Genomic DNA, 22,586 nt, shown 5'->3' on the forward strand with positions numbered 1-22,586 from the left:
GCCACGCTCTCCTGCTTTTCATCTACCACAGCCGAACACGCAGGGCCATAGCCTGCGGGTATTCAAGGGCACCAGTGTTGTGGTCCCGCTGGGTGTTAGGCGCCCGTGGTTCTGTCTCTTCATATACCACCCAATAAGAACAGTGGAGAGGGGCCTGCGTAGACAAGGTCCGGAGAAGTGCCGGGGGGCGGAGGCATCTGAACTGTTTCGCACTGCTAGCTGAGCGGCTATCCCTGACTCTATCCAACTGCCCCCACATACAAAGCACGGCTGTCATCAAACACGTGGCAGGTTCCCCCGTTCTAACCCCCTCTATCCTTACAAAGGTTTCCAATGTTTGACCAATCCAAGAGGAGAATACTAACTATAGTATGCTAACGAGTGATGCCTATTATTTACTAAAGTAAATAAATAACTTCCTGGGGAGCACGTTGGACATCATGGGGAGCAAAGCCTCTGACTCTTCTGAAGAGGGCACTCATATTGTCACACCTGAGGAGCAAGCCAGTAGAGGTGGGCCCGATCCATGTAAGGTCAACCTAAGGGACTATGAGGAACCCACACATTTTTACTACCCCTTTTATTTAAGCCACAGATATCAATGTTGGAAGAGTTAGCCTAACTGAGAGAGCACCCAGGAGGGCCCAAATCCCCAGAAATGGTTTCAGGGGGGAGGGTCTTTGTAACCTTCATCTCCTACGTCAAGTTTACTCACATCCCGTTCCAGTGAGCCCAAATTCCAAGTCAATGAGGTACAGTTCATGTGTTTTGAAGAAGGACATCAGTCGAGCATTAATCCCAGCTTCACTTTGGATCCCATGGGAACAACTGATATCCCTACCCTCCTTCTGGATCAAGTCAATAAGGGTCCTCCAACAGAATGCAAATGCAATTGTAACCCTGTGCTATGTGAATTAGTAAACATGAGGAAGCTCCTCATGCTAATGTTGGAAGATCAAAGAGGAGAGGGCACAACGGGGGTGCACTATCCAAGTACGGCAGGCTCCACAAGGACCACATAGTATACAGGCAACTGATTTACATCCGAGCGACATTACTGATATTAGGATACCCCAGCTTGAGAAGGGTCCCCCGATTGCAAGCTGATTTCAGCACTCGTTTTGAAAATTCAAATCAGCAGCAAAGGATTGTTCAAACCTCACCATGGATTGGGCAGGCAGATTGGGGATCATGATGCATGCCCTGGGGTGATAATCAAAGTGGAGAGGCAAGTTATGAAGCACCTATGCTGTCCCACAATGTTATCCATCATAGTGGTCCAAGTCTTCAACAATCTCAAATTCGGAAGCGCGAAAACATGGGAGGGTCCCGCAGGGGGTGAGAAGATAAACCTGCACAGAGTGCCTAAAAGTGCTTGAGACCAGCCTGAATCCAGGGACTCTTTAATCAATAAATGCACTCACTGGATTTGCACGGTTTATGGTTGCCATTCATTAATACACAATGACATTTTAAGCTGCTCAAGAATCTATTATAATGCAGAATGTTCCTCTATTTGTATTGAATTAAGTGAACAGAGGGTGGCTACTGGGTTATTGGGGGAATGGTCATGATACGGTGTTCGTCATCACCCAGCATGATTGCAATTAGTGGCTCCCCTTATCTTAACAACGCTTCCTTCGTTGAAAAAAGGGTTCTGCACCGTCTGCCCACTGGAGCCAACAAAGTCCCGTTAGGGCAAAGGCTTAGGGGGGGGGCTACCAATAGAAATTGGGGGTAGCTTGCATGGCCAATTGACTGGTCCTCTATGGAGGAATGGGCTGTTATTAGTGAAGTCATTCTTCCTTTATAGTCTGAAAGGTGGATGGCAATTTCAATTTTTGTAAATGTATTTGAGAGATGTCTGATGTATATTTTGTACTTTGATGGCCTTATGGCGGTATAAAGTTAATACTGACTTATATATATATTAGAAACAAAACGAATTTGGCCAGTACATGCTTAGAAACAAAAAGCTTCAAATAAAATAATTAAGGCTACAGCTATAGGCAGCTTGCATCGATTGCAGTATATTAGTTCAACTCCCCCAGTGGATTTGTAAAATAAATCCTGTCAGAGCAACAAGGCCTTCCAAAGTTCAAATGAAAGAGCGTGGCACAGCAACCACATGACCCCGTCCAAGACCCACATGTTCAGAACCTTTTGAACATGTTCATAATGTAATCTTGATGACCAGAAACACATGGGTAGCGAGGCTCAGAATCAAGATTTGAAACTCCTTAAAAGGAAACCTTTGCTTAGGCATAGCATTTTGATTCAATAAATGAAAATATGTTCCTGATGTGGTTTGCTTAAAGATGTTTATACAATTCAAGTTGAATGTATCGTAAATTGCCAACTGAAGCTGTACAATATTATTGGCCCACTCCAGGAAAGCGTATCATTCATCCTGTCCCCTATAACATTGCACGTTTGAATTCACTGCCTTTTAGCATCGGGCGAGGATGTGAACGTATAAGCAGGGGTGGAATCCTTACTGCTTCTCCAGTATGGGCACATGCCACTGTTGGCTTAGAGGCATGGCCCAGCCCTTTCACTGTGGCAATTAGATGGCACCTATAAACAAAAGGGGAGGGCCCCTGGTATTTAAGGGTGTGCAGGGATATACCCTGAATAACTAACCTATTCCTAACAAAAATAAACCTACTCACTCCAAGGTTCCACAAATACAAAATATGCCTTCAAACATCAGTATTTGTATAACACACAATGTTCTTTTATACCTACATCTAATATTAAAATCTTCAGCTAACTCTCCCCCTCTGATACTTATTAGTACAAAAATCATGTGTCTTTTCAATAAATACATCCTTGTGAAAACATATAAACTCATTTACATAAAATTTTTCATAGAAAACATTTTTGTACATGGGCCTTCTTGCCAGAAAAAAAAACTTCTGGTTCTATGCATGCTAATTTGTCATGTGCTTAAATTGTGTACTTTATTTGTGTGCAAACGTTATCTCTCCTCGTTATGAACATCGCCCCAACATGTTTCGGACCCACAACTATGTGCTGGCCCTTCCTCACTGGGTTCCACAGTGTTTAGTGGGCTACAAAGAAAAATATCAATATGGATGACAATATGATGTATGGAATTGCCTTACATTTCTGCCACATTTATATCAATTATGAATGGATTGACTTAAGGACCTTTGTTTGCATCACAGTGATTTAAGGGACACTCAGCATCACCACCAAGGTACTGGGTGGAAGCGTAACACAACAGTTCACTGAATAGCATAGTTGCTAACGTCTCATTTTAATGTGCATTTCTATCTTTCTATGTTCACTTAAAGTTCTAACAATGTGGATTGTGAGTTTGTGCTGCGTGAATTGAAAGGGCCTGTAGGTGCCCACTATGCTGCCTTTTCCATTTGTTTGTTAATGTTCGGTGTGAGCCCTGGGCTGATCCCACCAACATCCTTTGAAGGATGGCTGTAGAATGTTCCTGCACAACTCTCATAAACTAAAAGGGTTCTATGCCAGCCAGAGACATAAAAAGTAGAGCTTCTGCACTTAACACAAGAAAGTGATAGGAGTTTGTTGCAGTCTACATTTCTGAACGTGCTCATCCATAAGAGAAACCTTGGCATGAAGACGGTCCATGGTTCCAATGACTAATTGGCTGTACCACCATAGCAGGGTCAATTTCCGTAAGATTTCTGTTTTGGTGACTTAGATTGAATCACTTTGGGGTTTTAGCTCCAAGGTGCAATGCAGGCGTACCCAGAAGATGTGCTCTGGGTCCCTGCCATAGGGATTCACAAACAAGACTAGGTTGTCTCGGAAAATGATTGGCTGCTTCAATCCATGGCACCTTCATGGGAGACATTCTCCATCTCATCGCTTTTCTTTACTGAGGAACAGTACTTAGGAAGAACCGGTTGACTTTTCCCAAGCTTAAATGCCCTCCATAGACTAGAGGGAGAGGAGACTTCATAAACATGGGTAGCGTGGCAATCTGAGTAGGACTATCTCTACCACACCTCAAAGTGTGCACCCATAAACAACAGACTATGCACTTGAGTCACATAAGGACTCCGCTGTGCCACCTATTGTTTGCTCAAGGTCAACTCCAGTGATCGCTTTACATTTGATTGTAAACCATCATGTGTGGCAGCTGATTAATTGCTGATCAAATTGCACCCACCAAAAGGGCATGAAGCAGGTAGAGGCAGTGATCTTGTCCCAGTATTTCATAGACTCCAGGGAACAATAAACCCAAGCAAATAGCTTTAGGTCATTGCGTATATCATCTACATATTTAGAAGGAATATAAACTCTTCAGTGAGTGTTTCTAATTCTGAGGCACCTTCACCACAGGAACGATCTGTGGACATGAGCATGAGAAAAGATAACTCCTGAGTAGGATACCGAACTTTGAAGAGGACCGGGAACACATGTGGAACCAATCCGAGGATATTTCACCAGTGCAGAAATTGCTCAGGCCAAACTCCAGCACAACAGAACTAAAAAAACTCTAACACATACGAAAATAACTTTGCACAGTGAGACTACCCTATGACATTCACTGCCACTGTTCCACCCTTTCACTTTCTAAGACCCCGATTTCCATTGGGTCCATAGAATAATCTATATTCTAAAGGTACACTGTATATGTCCTTATTATCCTGTTGTTCGTTTTGAACCCTGCTTCTGATATTATTTTATGTTGCCATGAGTAGTGGATATTTATGCATTCTTATCGTTGTTTTGTACAGTTTAGTATTGCATTTCACTGAATCTTGCAGCACCAATTCAAGCATTGAGCATAGCCAAGTTACCAAACTGTGAACCATGAGTACCTTAGGTGGCCACTGCTTAGGTCTGTGGCGAGCTTAATGTTTTGTCATAGAGGCCAGGTGGGACACATACAAGTGCACAAAGATGTTTCACCTGCCCAGGGCATTGCGTGTTTTCCAGTGGTCCCCAAGCCCTAATGGGTCTTTCGAGAGATCTTTGCAAGTTCCCAAGGGTGTTACTAATGTCTGTCCTCCTTCACTTTGCAATACCCTTGTAGCGAGTCTCATGGTTCCCTCCACCGACTGCACCTGCTCTTCCAACAACCACAGTCTATGTTGAGGGCTATACCACACCCCCTAACAGGTCTGTGGCTTCCCTTCTTCCTTCCCTCCACCTTCTGTTACTCCTATTTAAACGTCTCTGGCCCAATCATCTTTCTGAACTTTTGTCTACATCTATTCATACCGACTTTCCCACATGATACTATCCCCTCCCCAATACTGCCTTTGTCACCAGATGTTACCTCCACCACCTCCTCAATACCACCTTCACTTCTGATAGTTACCACCTAGTTTTCAATGTTCCCATACCACCTCTTAGCACCTCCTGCTTAAAACGTCGCTTCACCTTCTTATATTTGTACCTCCTGCCCCTCTCCCATCCCACCTCCAGCTCACCTACCCTCATTTCTCTCTCCAACTGTCACCAATCACTTATACAAAACCTCCTTCTCCAACAAACAGCACAGACCGAAAGGGCATTGGTGCTTAATTGCTGGGGTGGACTCTCCTCCTGGTCCGGGCTATCTATGAGGGCTACAAGTGTGTCAAATATAGAGCAGCACCTGTGATTGGTGTGCAGTAACAGCCTCACCTGTTTGATTTTCCTTCCAGAGGCGGACTTAAACCTGTAAAGCCTGTAAAGGCTTAGAATAATTTGCGTAAGAATTTTGCAGGTTTGGTTTAGGGAATTATACGTTGGTTGGAGTTGTCGGTGTCGGGATTTCCTATCCCCTGCGCACCTCCTATTGGTGATTTCAGATTCAGCCTGCAGCCTGGATCATGGTTTGTCTGAGGACCAACTCCAGGGTTCCCGATTGGTTGAAAGATTGGTGGGGATGACAAACCTACGGATCTGTGTGGGCGCTAGTTGGATGTATTAGTCCAAGAAGTTGCAGTTTTGCCTGTGGTTTGTAGTCATGGTCGAGTCAAGAGGTTATTGGTGCATGTGATTTTTTTTTATTTTTGTTGGTTTACCAGAACCAAAACAGCATCAATGTGGCAATTATTGCCAATTAATCAACATAATTGAGTGCTGTTTACACTCAATTATGTTGATTAATTGGCAATAATTGCCAACCAGCGCCCACACAGATCCGTAGGTTTGTCATCCCCACCAATTGATTTAGGGAAGCTTTGTTATTGATTCAGAATGCGTAGAATGTTTGTTCTCCCACCCAACCTCAAAAAAGGTTTTGGAATTGTATTACATAGGTATAGGTGTCCCTTCCCTCTCACTACACTAATAGAGTCCAACTGTGCAGGTTTAAGAACAATGGGTACATGGGATTTAGAAATGCATAATTTTTATGGGTGCAGAAATGACTCAATTACGCTTGCTCTAATCTCCCCTTCCTTATTAAATAGCTATGTCCTTCACAGGATACATATTATCAAACATATCTTTCTTAGACTATTTCATGTATGTCATCCTATCCCAGGCCAATGTTAACTATTTCTTTGAGAACACTTTGGGTACAATTTAATGAGAATATGATTTTTGAAGAGTGGCACACCGAATTAACAGAAATCCTATCTATATCATTGTGCACCCAACTCAGAAAGGTATTTTAAATTTGATTGAATTGACATCTCACTTAAATCTACATGCAGTGAGATTATACTTTTTATTTCCCCTTTAAATAAATTAATTTTAATAACCCCTTCTAAAACTACCCCCTGATACCCGCCAGAATCATCCCCTGCTAGAGGAACCTTCCCTTCTGCAGCCCTTACGTTGTTCTCCCTCTTAACACACATAATTCACACATTATCATCATAATTATGTCACAATATTTGATTGGCCAAGTTCTACCATTGGCCTATCTCCTATTTGGACATTTCTATTGAATACACAACCCCAATCATCATTTGATGGTTATAATTGATATACTTGTAATTAGAACATGGTGGGGCGAAAACTACTGCTAAATACTTGACATGCTGACTTGTTTTTCTATTTCTTTGTTTAAAATATATGGAATCATATAAATATAATGCATACAAGATAATCATAGAGTCTGATAACAGTGAAATGGTCACAGCCTTTGTGTTCAGCATCACCAACAGTAATACATCTCTTATTCATTGCAGTCCAATCTCATACTAATCTGCAGTTGCAGCTTCAGCCAAGTAGGAGTGATACTCAGCCCAAATGTCCCTGGGTGTAGACGATGGGGGCAGTGTGCTCACATATAGGTCCTCATTTTCCTGAGCCCAGGTCAGGTGCTAGCATCCTTCTCCCCAGGTTTCTTTCATCTTTCCGCTTCAGGGGGATGATTCTTTTGGCCATCATGCAACCCATATTTGCAAATGCTTGGTGCCTTTTGCACTGTAGATGTGACCATATACCAAACAGGGCTCTAAGTGGGTTCCGTTCCAGCCGGGAACTCACCACCCTGGACAAGGTATCTAAGATTTTGCCCCAAAAATCTCTTCAGTGGGGGCACTCACAGAACATGTATATGTGGTCAGCTGGGGCATGTTGGCATCTGGGGCAGACATGCTCCACAGGTTGGAACATTGTGTTTAGTCTGGCTGGGATGTAGTATAGTCTATTTAATATTTTGAATTGCATGAACTTAAACCTAAAACGTAGGGATACCCTCCTGGTGTGGGTGCACACGTGTAACTACTGGGTGTCCGTGAGTTCCATACCCATTTTTTCCAACCAAAGAATGCGTGCATGTGGAATTGGGGGGAACCATTTTGTCCAATACCATTTTATAAAGGTTATAAAGGTTAGAGAGGATGTGTCTGCAATCTCCAGAATTGACTATGTACACCAGTACGGATATCTCAGGGGGTTCATTGGGGTATACTGGCCATCTGGTTGCCACTGCTGAACGGATCCTGTAGTATTAGAGCAGCTCCTCTCCAGTACCCTCATGCCCAGGCTTCCATTTAGTAGGTGTAATGAATTTCCCATCAGTGTATACACCTACCAGTGCTCTGTAGCCCAACCCCTCCCATCTCAATTGCACCGTTCCATCCCACATTGGTCCTAGTTCAAGGAACCTCCACAGTGGGAGCCATTGATAACAAGGGTGGTCAGCCGCTGCAATGGCAAATATTGCTCACCAAGCTTTCATCGTGGAGGCGACTGATTGTATGGGCAGTCGTCTTTGTAGTGTTGGTCCAGTAGCAATGCCTTAAGGTCTGAGCATCCCACTGCTAACGTTTCTAATTTGACATGGGGTGGTGGCTGCTCCGTCACATATCAAAATATGTCAAAATGTGTCTAGGTAGCTATCCAATGTAGTTCCATATGTGGGTCTGAGAACCCTCCCTTCTGATATGGGAAAGTCATCACTGCCCATTTCTTCTGGACCGCTCTGGAGTGCCACAAGAATTGTGCAAATAGTCCCTGCATCCTGACAAAGTAACACTTCGCCGGCCATATTGGGACATTAATGAACATATATAACATCTTCGGTAGTAGTGTAATTTTGATCAGGGAGAGTTTGGCAACAGCAGATAGCGGCAGAGATTTCCATCTATTGAGTTTGTTTTCCACGTAGTTCATGGCTCCGTCATAATGGTCATGAAGTAAGGAGGTGCGTGTTCTGGATACCACCACTCGTAGATATTTAATGTGTTTGGGAGACCACTGGAGAGGGAAGACATTGTGTCTTTCATGGGTATTATCTGTAAGTGAGAAAATCTCTGATTTGGAAAAATTAATGGTGAAACCGGAAAATTCCCCAAATGTGTTTAATATCATGAAGGATAGGGTCCAGATAAATGTGAGGGTCTCTAACGTACAACATCACATCTTCAGCATATCGAGAGATTATTTTGGGAGGGCCAGCCAAATGGATGCCACGTAGCCCGTGGCCCTCTCTGATAAAATCACCATGGGCTCAATGGCAAGAGCGAAAAGGACTGGGGAGAGAGGGCAACCCTGTTGGGTGCTTCTTCCCAGGCAAAACCGTTCAGATGTGCAGGAGTTAACTAGTACTCTGGCTGTGTATATAGTCATTTAATACATTGTATCATGGCTGATCCAATCCCCATCTTCTCTATCACCACTAGTAAATATTCCCATTATACCATATTGAAGGCTTTTTGGTCCTCAATAGTCACTGCAACAGCGTTAGTTTCGGGATCTATTCTGGCCATGATATCAAACAACCACCTAACATTGAGCACCGTACATCTTCAAGGAACAAACCCGGACTGATTGCAGTGGACAAGATGTGGCATCAGTGGGAGAAGGCGGTTAGCTATGACCTTAGCATAGATTCTGGTGTCAGTTCATGAGCGACAGGGGCCTACATGAGCCACACTCATTGCTAGGCTTGTCTGGTTTTAGGAGTACTGTGATCACAGCTTCCCGAAGTGACTCGGGCAAGAAAGAATCGCAAAGTGACTCCTCCCATACCCAAAGAAGGTTGGGGGCCACCACTGTCGCATATTCCTGACAGAACTCTGTAGTGAGACCATCTGGGCCTGGAACTTTCCCCTTGGGTAAAATAGCAATTACCGCCATGATTTCTTCAACCGTGATGGGGCCCTCAAGTCATTCCCTAGTCTGGGCGTTAATGGGATATTTTCTAACAATGAATGAATGGCCTGTTCCCCATGTGGCAGTTCTGCAGTGTAAAGGGTTTGGTAAAGGTCACGGAATGTCTCAGCCATTTCTATATATGTCTGTTTAGTGTTACCCTGTTCATCCAGAACACAGTCCACCTGGGTCAACCCTCTCTCTGTCTGAACTAGCCTCGCCAATGTTCTACCTGGTCTGTCCCCTTCTCTGTATCTTCTGGCCGCCTGTGGGTGGGAGAAGTAATGATTTTCCATCTGAGAAGGTGCCTAGAATGTTTCCAATTCCATCTGTATTTGTAACAGCAACTGGGGATCTGAGGAAAGGCAACATTTAATCTCAAGCCTTTTGAGTGCAGTTTCAGATTTCTCCAGGTCCCTCCTTATACTTCTGAGAGCTCCAGCTTCCCTTGATATAGCCATGCCCCTAATGTGGACTTTAAATGCCTGCCATCTAATACCCAGGGAGGTGGAATCGACCGCATTACAGACAAAAAAGGTCTCAATGTCAGCCTTAATCTCAGCTCGGAACATTATCTCTTTTAAAGATTCCGATTTAAACCTCCAAACACAATCTATGTTACTCCTGCCTAGTGTCAGTGATAGTGTCACCGGGGAGTGGTCCGACAATGTGCAAGGTTTAATATCAATGTCTATTACTTTCCCCATCAGTAAGCTGGTTATCAGGAACATATTGATCTGGGAAGACATATCATGCACTGAGGAATAAAAGGTATATTCCCTCGTCTGTTGGTGTGTCATGCACCATGCATCGAAAAGCTAATGATTGTATAAGGGACAGCAGTCGGCGGGCAGCTCTGGGTTCGGGCCTAGATGTAACAATTGTTCTGTCTAGTGCATGATCTAGAATCAGATTCATGTCCCCTCCCCATAATGTAGGTGTTCTGCAGTACCCAGATATGATCCCTCCAATAAGGTCAAAAACCTCAAGGGAGTTAACATTGAGGCTGTATGTGTTCGCAAGCACTTATTCGGTTCCTTAAAGGACGCAATGAACCACCACGTACCTCCCCTCGGGGTCAATGTGTACTTTTTCCCCACATATTTTAGGGTCTTATGTATGAGTATCATGACTACCCTAGATTGTGAGGAGTAGGAGGTAAAATACCTGTATATCCCCCATATGGGGGAAATACTACAGCATATTCCTTCTTTATAATGTGTTTCCTGCAGAAGTAGAACATCTGCCCTATGTCTCTGTACATAGGACATCACCTTTCGTGTTTTAGTGAAATTCCCCAAGCCATGGATATTCCAGCACATTATTCTCAGCTGTTGTGCCATAACATATGTGTTATCCCATAATGTACACTGTGTTTACTCCAGCCTCCTGTGCAACATAGAAACATGCCGTCTGAGCACTTTCAAGTGTTTCCTCCCCCCAACTCACCTGAACTGCCAACCGGCACACAACCATACTACAAGGCCCATTATAGCACAAGGGCACTTCCCCCCCACTGCCACCCCCAAACCTGCGTACAGAAACCCTCCTCGACTCCCCCCCAACTACTCCCAGTTCCAACGGGGCCCAAGGGGGTGTACTTCCATCAATTCACATAAAGCAACTGCAATGGGGCGCACTGTTGCCGCACGGTACTTAACATTTGACTTGGGATGTCAAATCCTTTATTTATAGAATAATGAGGTGGCGGATACGCATATTTTACTGCTAACAACTCGTATTAAACCTGGTATTGTCGAAAGCGACACTGGGCAATTAAATCTTTCATTCCGGTCTATTCCCCTCAGCAGGATCAACAATGGGATTGTTTGTGGGGATCTGAGCTTCAATGAACTTCACAGCTTCGCTCAGAACTGTGAAAAAATAGAGTTTACCCCGGAAATGGAGCTTCAGTCACACTGGAAACAACATAGCGTATTGTATGTTGCGTTCCCGGAGCATTTTTTTTACACCAATAAACTGCGCTCTTGCTGCACTGGGATTGAGAAATCCAGGAACATGCAAATGGTTTGGGATCCTAATCTCAGATCTTTCTTCTCTTGAGCCAATCGCAGCAGATGATCCCTGCCTCAGTAACTCAATATTTTTTCACAATGATGGGCCTGGGTGAAGTCACCTTGTTTGGCTCTGGGGGCCAGAGCATGGTGAGTTTGTTCCACAGCATAGAACAGGGAAAGTTCTGGCCGTCCCAGAAGGTCCTTGAGCAGGATTTCCATGGCTAATTCCATGCTTCCAGTTAGGGGATCCTCCGGGACCCCAACTATTCAGATGTTATTCCTTTGAGAGCGCAATTGAAGATGATCTCATTTGTTTTTGGCATATTTCATGTCTCTGCTGAGGGTAGCCACAGTATCCTGGAGGGCGTGTACATTGTGTTCAGTGGCACTCTCCCTGCCTCTGCCTCAGTGATCCGGGCCCCCTCCTGAGCTAATTGGGAGAGCATGGACACCACATTTGCCTTTATGTCATCAAGCTTTTCCGTACATCGGCAAATCCATTCGCCATTGCTTCCCTCATGCTTGTCAGATCTGGTGAAAGCCCAGGGCCCGGAGGGGCCGGAAGTGCTGGGTTAAGCTGGGCTTGACTTGGTTGTCCCTGATCACCTCTGGGAGTAGATCTAGTGAATTTGTCCGTAGTTGAGGATTATTTCCCCCTGCCCCGATCCTTTATTCATGGTGAGTTATAGGGAACGAGTTCAGGGTTTTAGGCAACCAGTGTGGTCAGGGACAGGGTATATTCTCTGGCCGAGAGCAGTTCTCCTCTCCCTCTATGGGGGAGCAACTCTGCTGCGAAGGATGTTCTATGGCACGTCTTGGGGGTCCCAATAGGGGTCCCAATGGCAAATAAGTTGTGAGCCCAGTGGTTCTCCACAGTTATAGTAATCCTGCTTCACCCCTTTTAGTATTGGTATGTGCACAGGGGAGTGGGGGTCCAAGGACCATCCTGCATGGTCCTCGCTCCGGCTGCCAGGTCATTAAGGCTTTGTGCTGTATGGGGCTTTCCAGGGAAATTTCAGTCACTCAGGGGTAGGCTCTGGGTGGGTCTCCTCACCTTAGATTGCCGTTGTGCAGAGAAGGCTTCCACTCCCTTGCTGCCGGTCGGGTCGCCACCCACAGCGCTGTTTTGCCTTTGCAGCACGTCTTCCCCCACCCCTGGGCCGCGATAAAGACAAAACATCTTGCCTCGCCAGCCGAAAACGAGTGGCAGGGCCAGGAGATACCAGGCGGCCTGTGAGGACCACTGGAGTCAGATCGCTTCATCCCGCAGGTTATAGTAGGCGGGTAGCAGGGGTTGCGCAGACCGCTGGATCAGTGCGGCTTGGGAAGCCGATCAAACAGGTCTTCGTGGGTCTTTGTTTCCTCGTATGTAATTGCCGCCTCCAGCACTTGGCCGTCCTTTAGCATACTGGGCAGCTAGAGGCTTACAATGCTGACCATATGTGTACCAGCATCGCAGAGGCAATTCCGTCTCCCCGCAGCTAAAAATAACAACGGATAGTGCCGTCTCATTTAAAGATATCCACGCCGATGTGCAGAGCACTTGGGCTAGGCAGCCTTTTGCTTTGGCTGCTCAACAGTGCGCCCCCAACTTGTTTTTCTAATATATTTCAGGGTAGTAACATGCAAACTCAATGACACCAGTATCACTGATATCTGCACTTGCAGCTCGACACTGGGATATGTGATATTACTATTTAGCATATTGCTTCATTAAGTTATGAATTTCTCTAATTTAATTCATTATTAAACATCATAGACAGTGAGATGTTGGTGTCAAGATGAGCAAGAGAGATGGCTTCGCAGCACACTCTTCATTTTTCTCTAAGTCACATGGCTACAGAATTATTAACATAATTGGCTTCTCTATGTAAAGCGTAATATTTCAACCATGCACTGCATTTAAACTCCGGGCTAAAGTCTCAAGCCTCTGCACATGACTAAGTAAACAAAACTATCTAATGGGTTCAGGGAGTGATTGATTTGAAATTGGATGAATGGGTCCTTTTGTTCTCACTGCATTAGACCAAAGCATATGTTGGGTTTTATTATGATAGATGCTTGAAAGTGTGAAGTGCAATGAAATTGTTGGAAGCTGTTTTATAAATCCAACCATCTGTTCACTCTAGATGTTCATCTTGTGTGAATCCCACAGATTTTGTATTCTTGAAAGTTTAAAGTATTCTTCAAACATTCTCCCCTGGAAGACTCCTAAAGGTGGGAGGTTGACTGGCTCTGAGTTGAAGCCCAGATCTACTTGAAGTTAGCATAGTACCATGCTGAATCGGACAGCAATTGCATTCAATCCAACACAACAGAATAACTGATTTTCTTCATATTATACTGTAGGATATTATTAAGTTCATTATGCTATTATAAGCTTTGTACAATAATTGGACAGATGTTGGAGTAATAACACATTACATAAAAAGAATGAATGGTTAGTTCTTTCATTCATTTGATGTGCAGTAGGAAATATACGAGAGTGCCATTGGGAACACTAGATAAAATCCTCCTACTGGAATTGGATCATTTTAAAAGTTCTGTAATATCGTCTGTGTTCTCCGGTTAACAGTGTTATATTTGACAGTTTTGGGTCTCGTACCACTTTTAGAAATGAAGTTACATTTTAAACTGAGGCATTCTGTATTTCCTGTTTTTGTGTGGAATGTACTTAAAGGCCAAATGGGTCAAGTGCCATCTCTCAGGTGTGCAGGTGATTTCCTGCATCCGGCAGATGAACCCTTAGTCGTAGCAAGCAGGGGGCACAAATCACAACTAAAATGATGCATTTTTATGGTGCCTCTCTCACTTTAACTTGAAACAGTCCTCATTTGTCTTTGATTCTTACTACACTAAGCCGTCTGTCTCACACCTAAATGGAGCAGCGTAGCTCACCTCGGTTTCCTTTACGGAAATAGCCTTGACAATCAAATTGGTCTGATTAGTGAATCTTGTTAACTCCTGAATCTATTCAAATGTCATAGAAATAGAATCTATCCATGAACAGTGTTAATGTAACACATCAGTGTGCGTCTTTGTGTTGAGTGCGCACGTGCGTACATTCACATAAACATACCGATGTGTATATTTATATATACTGACATGCAAAGTAAAAGGACTAAATGTGACCTTTTTAATGTCCTGCAGATGAAGCAACAGTAAAGAAGAAACCCCCTCCCAAAACACCACCGAAAGCAGGTAAGTGTTTGCAGGAGACTGTCCTGTTTTTTTTTCTGCCATGGCTGATGTATTTTTAAATTTGTACTGGGGTATGGAGCACTAACCATTAAAGGGTTAAGTTATAACTCAGAAGTGTCAACACACACAAACATGTAGTGTCCCTTTAAACCGTGTTTCTACTTTCCCCACCAAAGGACGTAAACCAGTCCATATTTTACAAATATTCATATGCCATACTTATTTGAATGACATTGATCAGCGAAGCAGACAATGTGCACGCGCACAGTTTATTCTGAAACCCTTGGTTATTTGCAGTCCTCCAGGGTAAATATTTCAGCAGCTGAATTGATGGAGGACCCGTGCTAATTTACTCAACATGCTATGCCATAGTAATAGATGATGGCTCTTGATTGTGGATATGGGACAGGATGCTCCTCGTTTGAAGCAATCTCCCTTTCATCATTTTTTGCAACGCCCCGGGTTGAGGTAGGCTCAATGGCTGCATAGCAAGGGTGTAATAGACATCTGGAATCCATTTCATGTGTTATCCAGTTCACCTGAATATTCTATGATTATAGAACTACAGTAATTGCAGAGATCTCGCTAGGTTGCCAGTCGCTCAATGGTGTCAGTTTTACATCAGGATCTTGTCATCCTCAAGAAAGCTCTGTAGGTAAGCAAGATCATGTGAGCAATGGGCCAGAAATCCATGTGGGGAAGCCCACATAGCTTGATGGACCTGCTACTTTAATCCCAGAGCAAAGGTCTTCATCACCCTCTAATGCATGAGCATGAGTCCATCTTTTAAATACTGAAGGCCCTTAGTAGATGTCCTTAGTGCGAGTTTCTGCAACCTGTGGGTCTCTGGATGTTTTCAGTTGAGTCCCATAATCCTTCACCAGTGTCTACGTTCATTAGAGGTCATGGGAGTTTAAGTCCAAAAATATAGAGAGCCATGCGTTAGAGACACTTTATGAATCTTAATCTGCATGGCAGGGAAATTATTGCATGCTCCTCTCATTACTGGATGGGCTTGAAGTCACTGCAATCTTTCAGCAACAATGTCTTGATTAGAACCTAATGTGTCATTCCACTCAGGAGATTGGAGCTCATATCCCTTACCAGGGCAGCCTCATAGATTCAGGTCATCTCAGGCGAAGTGCAATTGTTCCATGTCTCCTCCACTACAAAGCAGCCAGGCTTAATATTTTTAGTACAAGATGGTGCCGCCTGCGGTCCCTCTGTTGGTGGTGTTATAGATAGCTGCCTACAATTTCACTTGTTTACAAGATTTAACAAGGGCAGTTTGGATAAAGTCAGAGAAATGCTAGTCCTCTAGGACAAACTAAAACAATGTAATAGTACCTTTTCCTTTCATACTCCATATGCCATAAATAACTATTAAGATTAGCCACACTCTGGCTGAACATTCCAGTGTTTAGCAATTACTCGAAAAAGTCTATAGAATTATACTTCCGTTGTATCTATGGAAGTTGAACATTTCTCAGACTCCATAATGAAATGGCACTATCTGAGTTTTTATTGTTCATTGGAATACTTTAACTTCACAGACTTTTTTGGCAAACTGAGGCGTTTTCTTTTTAAGTGTTCAACACAGAGCATTCAATGTGAGGCTGGTGTTTAGCCGAAACATGCTCTTTGTAAATGCAGCTGCAATGCTTTCAGTAGACTGGATCGGGTCGGTCGAAAAGGTCCAGTGCCACGATGGCACACTCGTGGATTGGCTGAGACCCTGGTGTCCTTTGAAAGTTGGCGTAATGCTCTCCACCCCGTATGAGACGTGGCACTTTCTCCTTGATTATTATTGAAACCTTTGCAGGTTTTTGAACCAGCGTTTATGCAAGTCTATGCAAAAAAGGATGAGCATCCTCGTCCTTGGCACTTAAGGGGTTAATCCTTTGTAGCAGAAATTGTGAGACCTTAAATCAGATAGAACCAGTGACCTGGTTAGGACCCAGCTGAGTACGGTTAGTTCCCTATGGGGAGTGAAAAATAACATCAAATCAAACAGGACACTCGGCTGTAATACATTCATACACATCTATGTCAAGTCCAAGTATTCCTAGGCCGGCTGCCCATCTTGATCTGACCATTGTGCTGTCAGATGGCCTTGTCTCAGGAAGTTTTGGCAAGTGCGATTTGAATATGTTGATTGTGGATCATGAAAATTATCAAATGCCTTGTGGGATAATCCAAACCACTCCATTGATGTCTGGCAGACCCTCAACAAGGATCCATCAACCCTACCATATTATGACATCTGGATGGATGTTTCGGATTAGTGCTGAAGGCAGGTCCATGTCCAGAGATTGGAGGTATTTGTGGATAGTTTTCAGCATGGTCTCTGTTTCCTATTAGGATCTGAAGCCAGACTGTCGATCATGAGGTAGGATGTTGGATTCCACGTAGACCTGCAGTTCAGTGATCTCACTGTCCAAGATCCGTCCTGCATATGACGGACTATAGTGCCATGCCGGGGCTTCTTCAGGGACGCTATTTCTCAGGTGTTTGAGGATTGGAGGCTCCTCACTGTTAAACAGAGCTATTTCACTAGTTGGTGATGTCTAGCCAGATGTTAGGCACACATTAGTTGAACCATGCTACTGGACAAGGGCGTGCCACATCGGCAACCTGCAGCTTTTCTTTTTTTGGGGGTAGAGAGAAAAAACTGGTTGTGGTTTCATTGGTACAAAGTGATGTTAAATGCAATGCCCTTCCGCCACCCCCCCCTCCACTTTTACCAGGTTATAAATTGTAAAAACATTTCAGAAATCCCCATGCAATGGTCCTGTTTTTACCAGTTAACAGTATTATTTAGAAACCTTTACTTATAAAGGGCTGCCTGGTGATAGTCATTGGCACGCAACACAGGAGGTAAAAGAATAAAACGTAAGGAATGGAAAGACTTTGTATTATGCACAATGGGTAAAATGGGTAAAAGCTATGAATGATGTCCAGTCAAAATGCCTACCCCAAAATATCTTCACCTCAGATCCCTTACTGAGAGTAAAATGTATTTGGGCAAATGCCGCTTTTGTTGAGGTTTATTTTTAAGCTGGTTGTTTTGCATGATGAGCAGCCTGTTGCGCTAACAACTGTTTTGTGCCATGCATGGCATATTGTCAGAGACTAACACACCAAGTCAGCGCATCATTTCTGGCTCCACTCTTAGTGACTGTTGTAGAAGGCGACGTTACCTCTTGTCCCTATGCCTTTCTCACCTTAAATCCACCATGTGAGCTGGAAGGTGTGCAGCCCCTTCCCTCCTGAGTTGCGTTCTTTGTGCCCCTTCGTCTGTATTTGTTTAACTTTTGCTTCGTTCTGCTGCATGGCATGTTGTGCCTCGCCCAGCCTCGCTTAACAGTCTTCCTGTTCCCATTTCCACCTATTGCTTCTCCCCTGCCCTGTTGGCATATTATCCAAGCCAACAGGGAAGCCCTCTGCCTGAGCTAGGGGCTCCAAGGCAAAGGGCAGCTCCTCCAGTACCAGCTCCAGATTGTGTTTGCCAGTGTTCGCTGGTGGGCATGCAGCGCAGCTGTCTACCAGCAGTGACTGACAAGATAAGAAAGGTGCGGGCAGGGGAAAAGCCATTACTGCTCCCTAGTCAATTGTCCCACCTCTCTTATTACTCCTATTACCAAAAGGTATTAGTCTGCTGAATGTCGCCCACAATTGTATTCAAACACTTAGGACCTATCCTGGTAACTGGCATCTAGGTGTATTGCTTTTTCAGCTGTATGTTGGATGCTAGGTTGTTTCCTCTTTATACTGGACACTTGAATCTAAATGGTTGCACTTCTGTTCTGTTAAAGTTAGCTCATGCTTCTCCCCGACCCACTCTCAGGCCTCCCTTAGCCCGCCTCTCCCACTTTCCTCCTACTCTTCTCTTTCTCGCCCTTATCACCTGATGAGTTCTCTAGACACCTCTGCTCTATGCAAGTCTCATCCAAACAGGTGTTCCTCATCTCCTCCAGATCATCAAGGACAGCGTTGCCTCCCTTACTCCAGCCCTGGCTGTTTCTGCAATCACTGCTTGCCACTGGCTCCTTCCTGCTTCTCCTCAAGCACTCCCTTGTGCTCCCTCTCCCAAAGTGCGAGTGAACCTGTTCACTTGCACTTAATGTAACCTTCTCTTCCCTCTCGCTTGAGCATTACCCTGCCTCCTATCCTGCACTTCTCCCCCGCTTCCCTCTCTTCTGTTACTGTATTTGCACGCTCCAAATTGTCTCATGACCTAGTAGGAACATTGTGTGTCTTCTTTCCTGTTCACCCCCAACCTACACTTCCCCTCCCACGCCACCTTTTCTGTTACTGTACTTGCACGCTCTGAATTGTGTCACGACCTAGTTGGAACGTTATTGTTTGTCTTCCTTCCTGTTCCCACTTCCTTCATCTCCCCTCCTCAACCCTCCTCTGCTTTCTTGATACTGCACTTACACGATCTGAATGTCTCAAGACCTAGTAGGAACGTTATTGATTTGTTATTTCTTCCCTGTACCTCCCCATCTCTTGTCTTGATTCGCCTTGAAACACAATATTTCTGTATAAGTGCATTATAAACACCCAATAAATAAAATAAACAAATACAATAAAATACCTCGAGAGAAAAGGCACAACAAAAGTGGCATTTGTGCAAAAAGTTGTGAATGTAAACCTTTTGTCTTCTCAATTGCTCTCTAGCGTTAGTGGAACCCTAGGGGCCTCATTACGAGTTTGAAGGTAGCCATGGTGCTATTTACTTTTCTTTGTTCATTTGTTTTATTATTTATATTGTGCACCAGACCCGAGAGTATTAGGGCGCAAAGACATAAAGAAGGTTGTTAAGCTTAAGTTAGATTAGTACACAGAATAGAGAACAGCTATGGTTTGCGGCATGGCTGCCTCCAAACTCTGGTCCAGGTTCCCTGAATGGGGACTTACCGGGTCATTCCAACGTTGGAGGACCCAGTATTTCCCCATTCAGTGAAGCCATACCCTTTCCCATTTGAGCTCCCATAGGGCACAATGGAAATGGGGAGGGAACTAACAACGGGCCCGTTAATAACATTATTAACGGGCCCGTTGTTAGCTCCCTGGTCCTTTAGCAGCTCCCGCTAAGGGACCTTGTAATGCGGCGGTAAGGGGTTAACGGCACCGGCATCCTTACCGGCACCATTAACACCTTACCGCCTCACTCGGAATGAGGCCCTAGGACTCAAACCCCTATTTTTGTCAGACCTAACATACAACTGCTGCCGCCCATACGATTCAACACTGTGCAGTAGCAGTATCCATCAGCCAATGGATGCTCTTACAACACCAATCCCACATTGAACTGGAATCAGATGCACTTTCTTACAGCTGCCCAGAGATGTTGCATGTGGCTTTGTTTTGAATATGTGATTCGCCGACTTTGTCTGCATCACATGGTGTCCCTGATTAGATTGATAGCTCCGCTAAAATGGGGTAGCGTTACCATGATCCAGGTGAGATGGTATTACGTTCTGAAACAATACAATTTGTTGGTCAACATATTTCTCAAACAGTGAAAGTGATGATGATGGAACTTCATATCTGGATTGGATGTTCGGGTCACCTGAAGGCATCTACTCTTCCAACATTGCAAGTTTTTCTTCTTTCTTTTCTTCAAAGAGAGAACAAAGGAGGGCACACACATGCAGGACCTGGGAACAGCAGTTTTTCCAGTGGGACATTGGAAAGGGCACAGATCACCAATGCATCCATTTTAGAATGGTTTTGGTGGCCAAACCAATTGTATTGACTGTTGATCTATTGACAAACAATCCGTGATTACTTGGGAGATGAAAACTACTGCTGTTATGTGCATGGCTCAAGAATTCCATACTAAGGGAAGGCGATCTTCCTTCCCAGTGTTCCTGGGGTAAAACCACTCTTAAGTCCTGGTGTTTCTTAAGAATAGCCATTATGTTAGTCACAAATAGACTTACTATCTTATGTTTCCTCACAGTGTCTTGCAGGTCAAGAACTCAAGTTTCTTTGGCTAGGAACATAAATGACTTTCAACACTGATCTCTTCATTTCATGCAAAATCATAGAGGTCATCCCACCTGGGAGAATGACATACCCTGGCAACGATAGTACAATCTGGAAGTACTTCTGGATGCCAAACTCTCGTAAGAGCCTCCGCCAATATTGTCCACTTAGGAATAGCCCTAAATCTGTATCTCCAGCTGCAGAGTGTGCAGAACACTGCATCCTGTATGTTACCAGAACTAAGGACATTTTAACGCATCTCCCACCATTGGTTACTGGCTGAGGCTCGTACAGAGTTAAAGTCTCTTTCTAGGCACGGTGAGATGATTTTGTGGAAGTGGGTTTTTCCGACCCCTGGGACATGTTGGGCGAAGGTAAGGTTCCCAACAAAGATGAACAACACAGATTTATCAACATTGGCATCAGTTACAGATGCAGCAGAGAAACGGGTTGCTTAGAACATGGGCTCAATCACACAAGCCAAACCTGCATTCTGAGCAAGCTCACTGCTGCTCACACCTGACTGCCATCTTCCGTCCCCTCTGCTTCCTCCCAGTTTCTCACTTATCGTTTGGTTTTGTGGAACCTCCACATCAGCTCCCGGGATCACCATGATAATGGCAGCCATGTTGGGTGAGTATTTGGTCATATTCAGTGAGTATTTGTGTGAAATAGTGTGTCTTGTGCACGCCTCAATCAACTATTGCACACAAATACATTACTATCACCATGACGCGCCATGATGCCCCTGGGCTGTTTGCGCGCTAAAAAAAGGCAAATAAATAAATAAATACATAAATAAATAAAATATCAGCACCCTAGGATGTAAACCAAGGTTACTCATAGTAATAATCACTGGTTCTATGGGAGAAACCAGGCCAGGTGGTAAAGGCCCAGGCACCCTTGTTAAAGGCCCTCTTTATGCACAGGTGTTTTACCTGCGGCCCCAGCCATTATGTTCATTGGTTAAGCCCAGAGAATCAATGATTACTGCTAAATTAGCACCTTTGAGGGTAGGCACTGGCCAATCATGATGCTGGGAACATGGCCCAGAATGCAGGAGATCATGTATCTTACCCCACTCTCCTCTGCCCCTCAACTGCTGCCTGTAATATAGTACCTTAGCACCCTCGAAGATCACACACATGTTCTAAGAGCTCTTTCAATAAAATAAATAAGGAAATCCTACTCATGGATCCCTGAACACACTCTTTACTTCTGATGTTCCTTTTCAGTGTTGTTGATGGCATAGTCTTAAACAAGGAAAACGGACTCGAGCTAAATGGATCCCTAAGCAAGATTTTGTTTTTGTTGTTTTTTGTGAAAAAAGTGCCATTGGGCCTGTTCTTAGATCTTTGCAGTTCTTAATGGCAATATTCATCTCAGTGGCGGGTAGTTACCAGCGGGTTAGGCTGTGGAAGTGGGAGGCAGGCCGAAATAGGGAAGTTCAAAAGCAGATCTGTTCCACTTCAAATGCAGGTGGACCGCCAAACCATAATACTCCACAAATGGCAACTCACAAATGCAAGAAGGAAAATGGAAAAATATTTGCTTTCAAAAAGAGAAATCTTGAATCAAAATCCAAAATTAAAAGGGAAAGAGGAAAACAATCATACAACATATTAATATAAAAAATAAAAAAAATACTTAAAATATTACAATTTGAAGGAAATAAATTCAAACCAAAATCCAAAATGAAGTTGAAAAATTATAATATAAAATATTGCTATTTTAAAAATAACCAAATCAAAATATAACATTTTAAAATGAAAAAGGCTAACTAAAATTAAAAATATTAAATATTAAAATTACTAATTA

At 43.9% G+C, this 22,586-nt stretch overlaps 1 protein-coding gene across 4 annotated transcripts in view; it reads left to right on the plus strand.

The window, feature by feature from the left end:
* The window catches only part of MYLK (myosin light chain kinase), a 1,914,870-nt gene that overhangs the window by 1,539,839 nt on the left and 352,445 nt on the right, over window positions 1–22,586 (plus strand). For all 4 annotated transcript variants that reach the window (XM_069616671.1, XM_069616673.1, XM_069616672.1 and 1 more), the window contains one exon: window positions 14,721–14,771. In XM_069616671.1, the coding sequence (XP_069472772.1) occupies window positions 14,721–14,771 (51 nt within the window). The remainder of the gene's footprint in view (window positions 1–14,720; window positions 14,772–22,586) is intronic.

Source organism: Ambystoma mexicanum, chromosome 9, assembly GCF_040938575.1.
Source record: "Ambystoma mexicanum isolate Mex_15411 chromosome 9, UKY_AmexF1_1, whole genome shotgun sequence".
Taxonomy (NCBI): Eukaryota; Metazoa; Chordata; class Amphibia; order Caudata; family Ambystomatidae; genus Ambystoma; species Ambystoma mexicanum.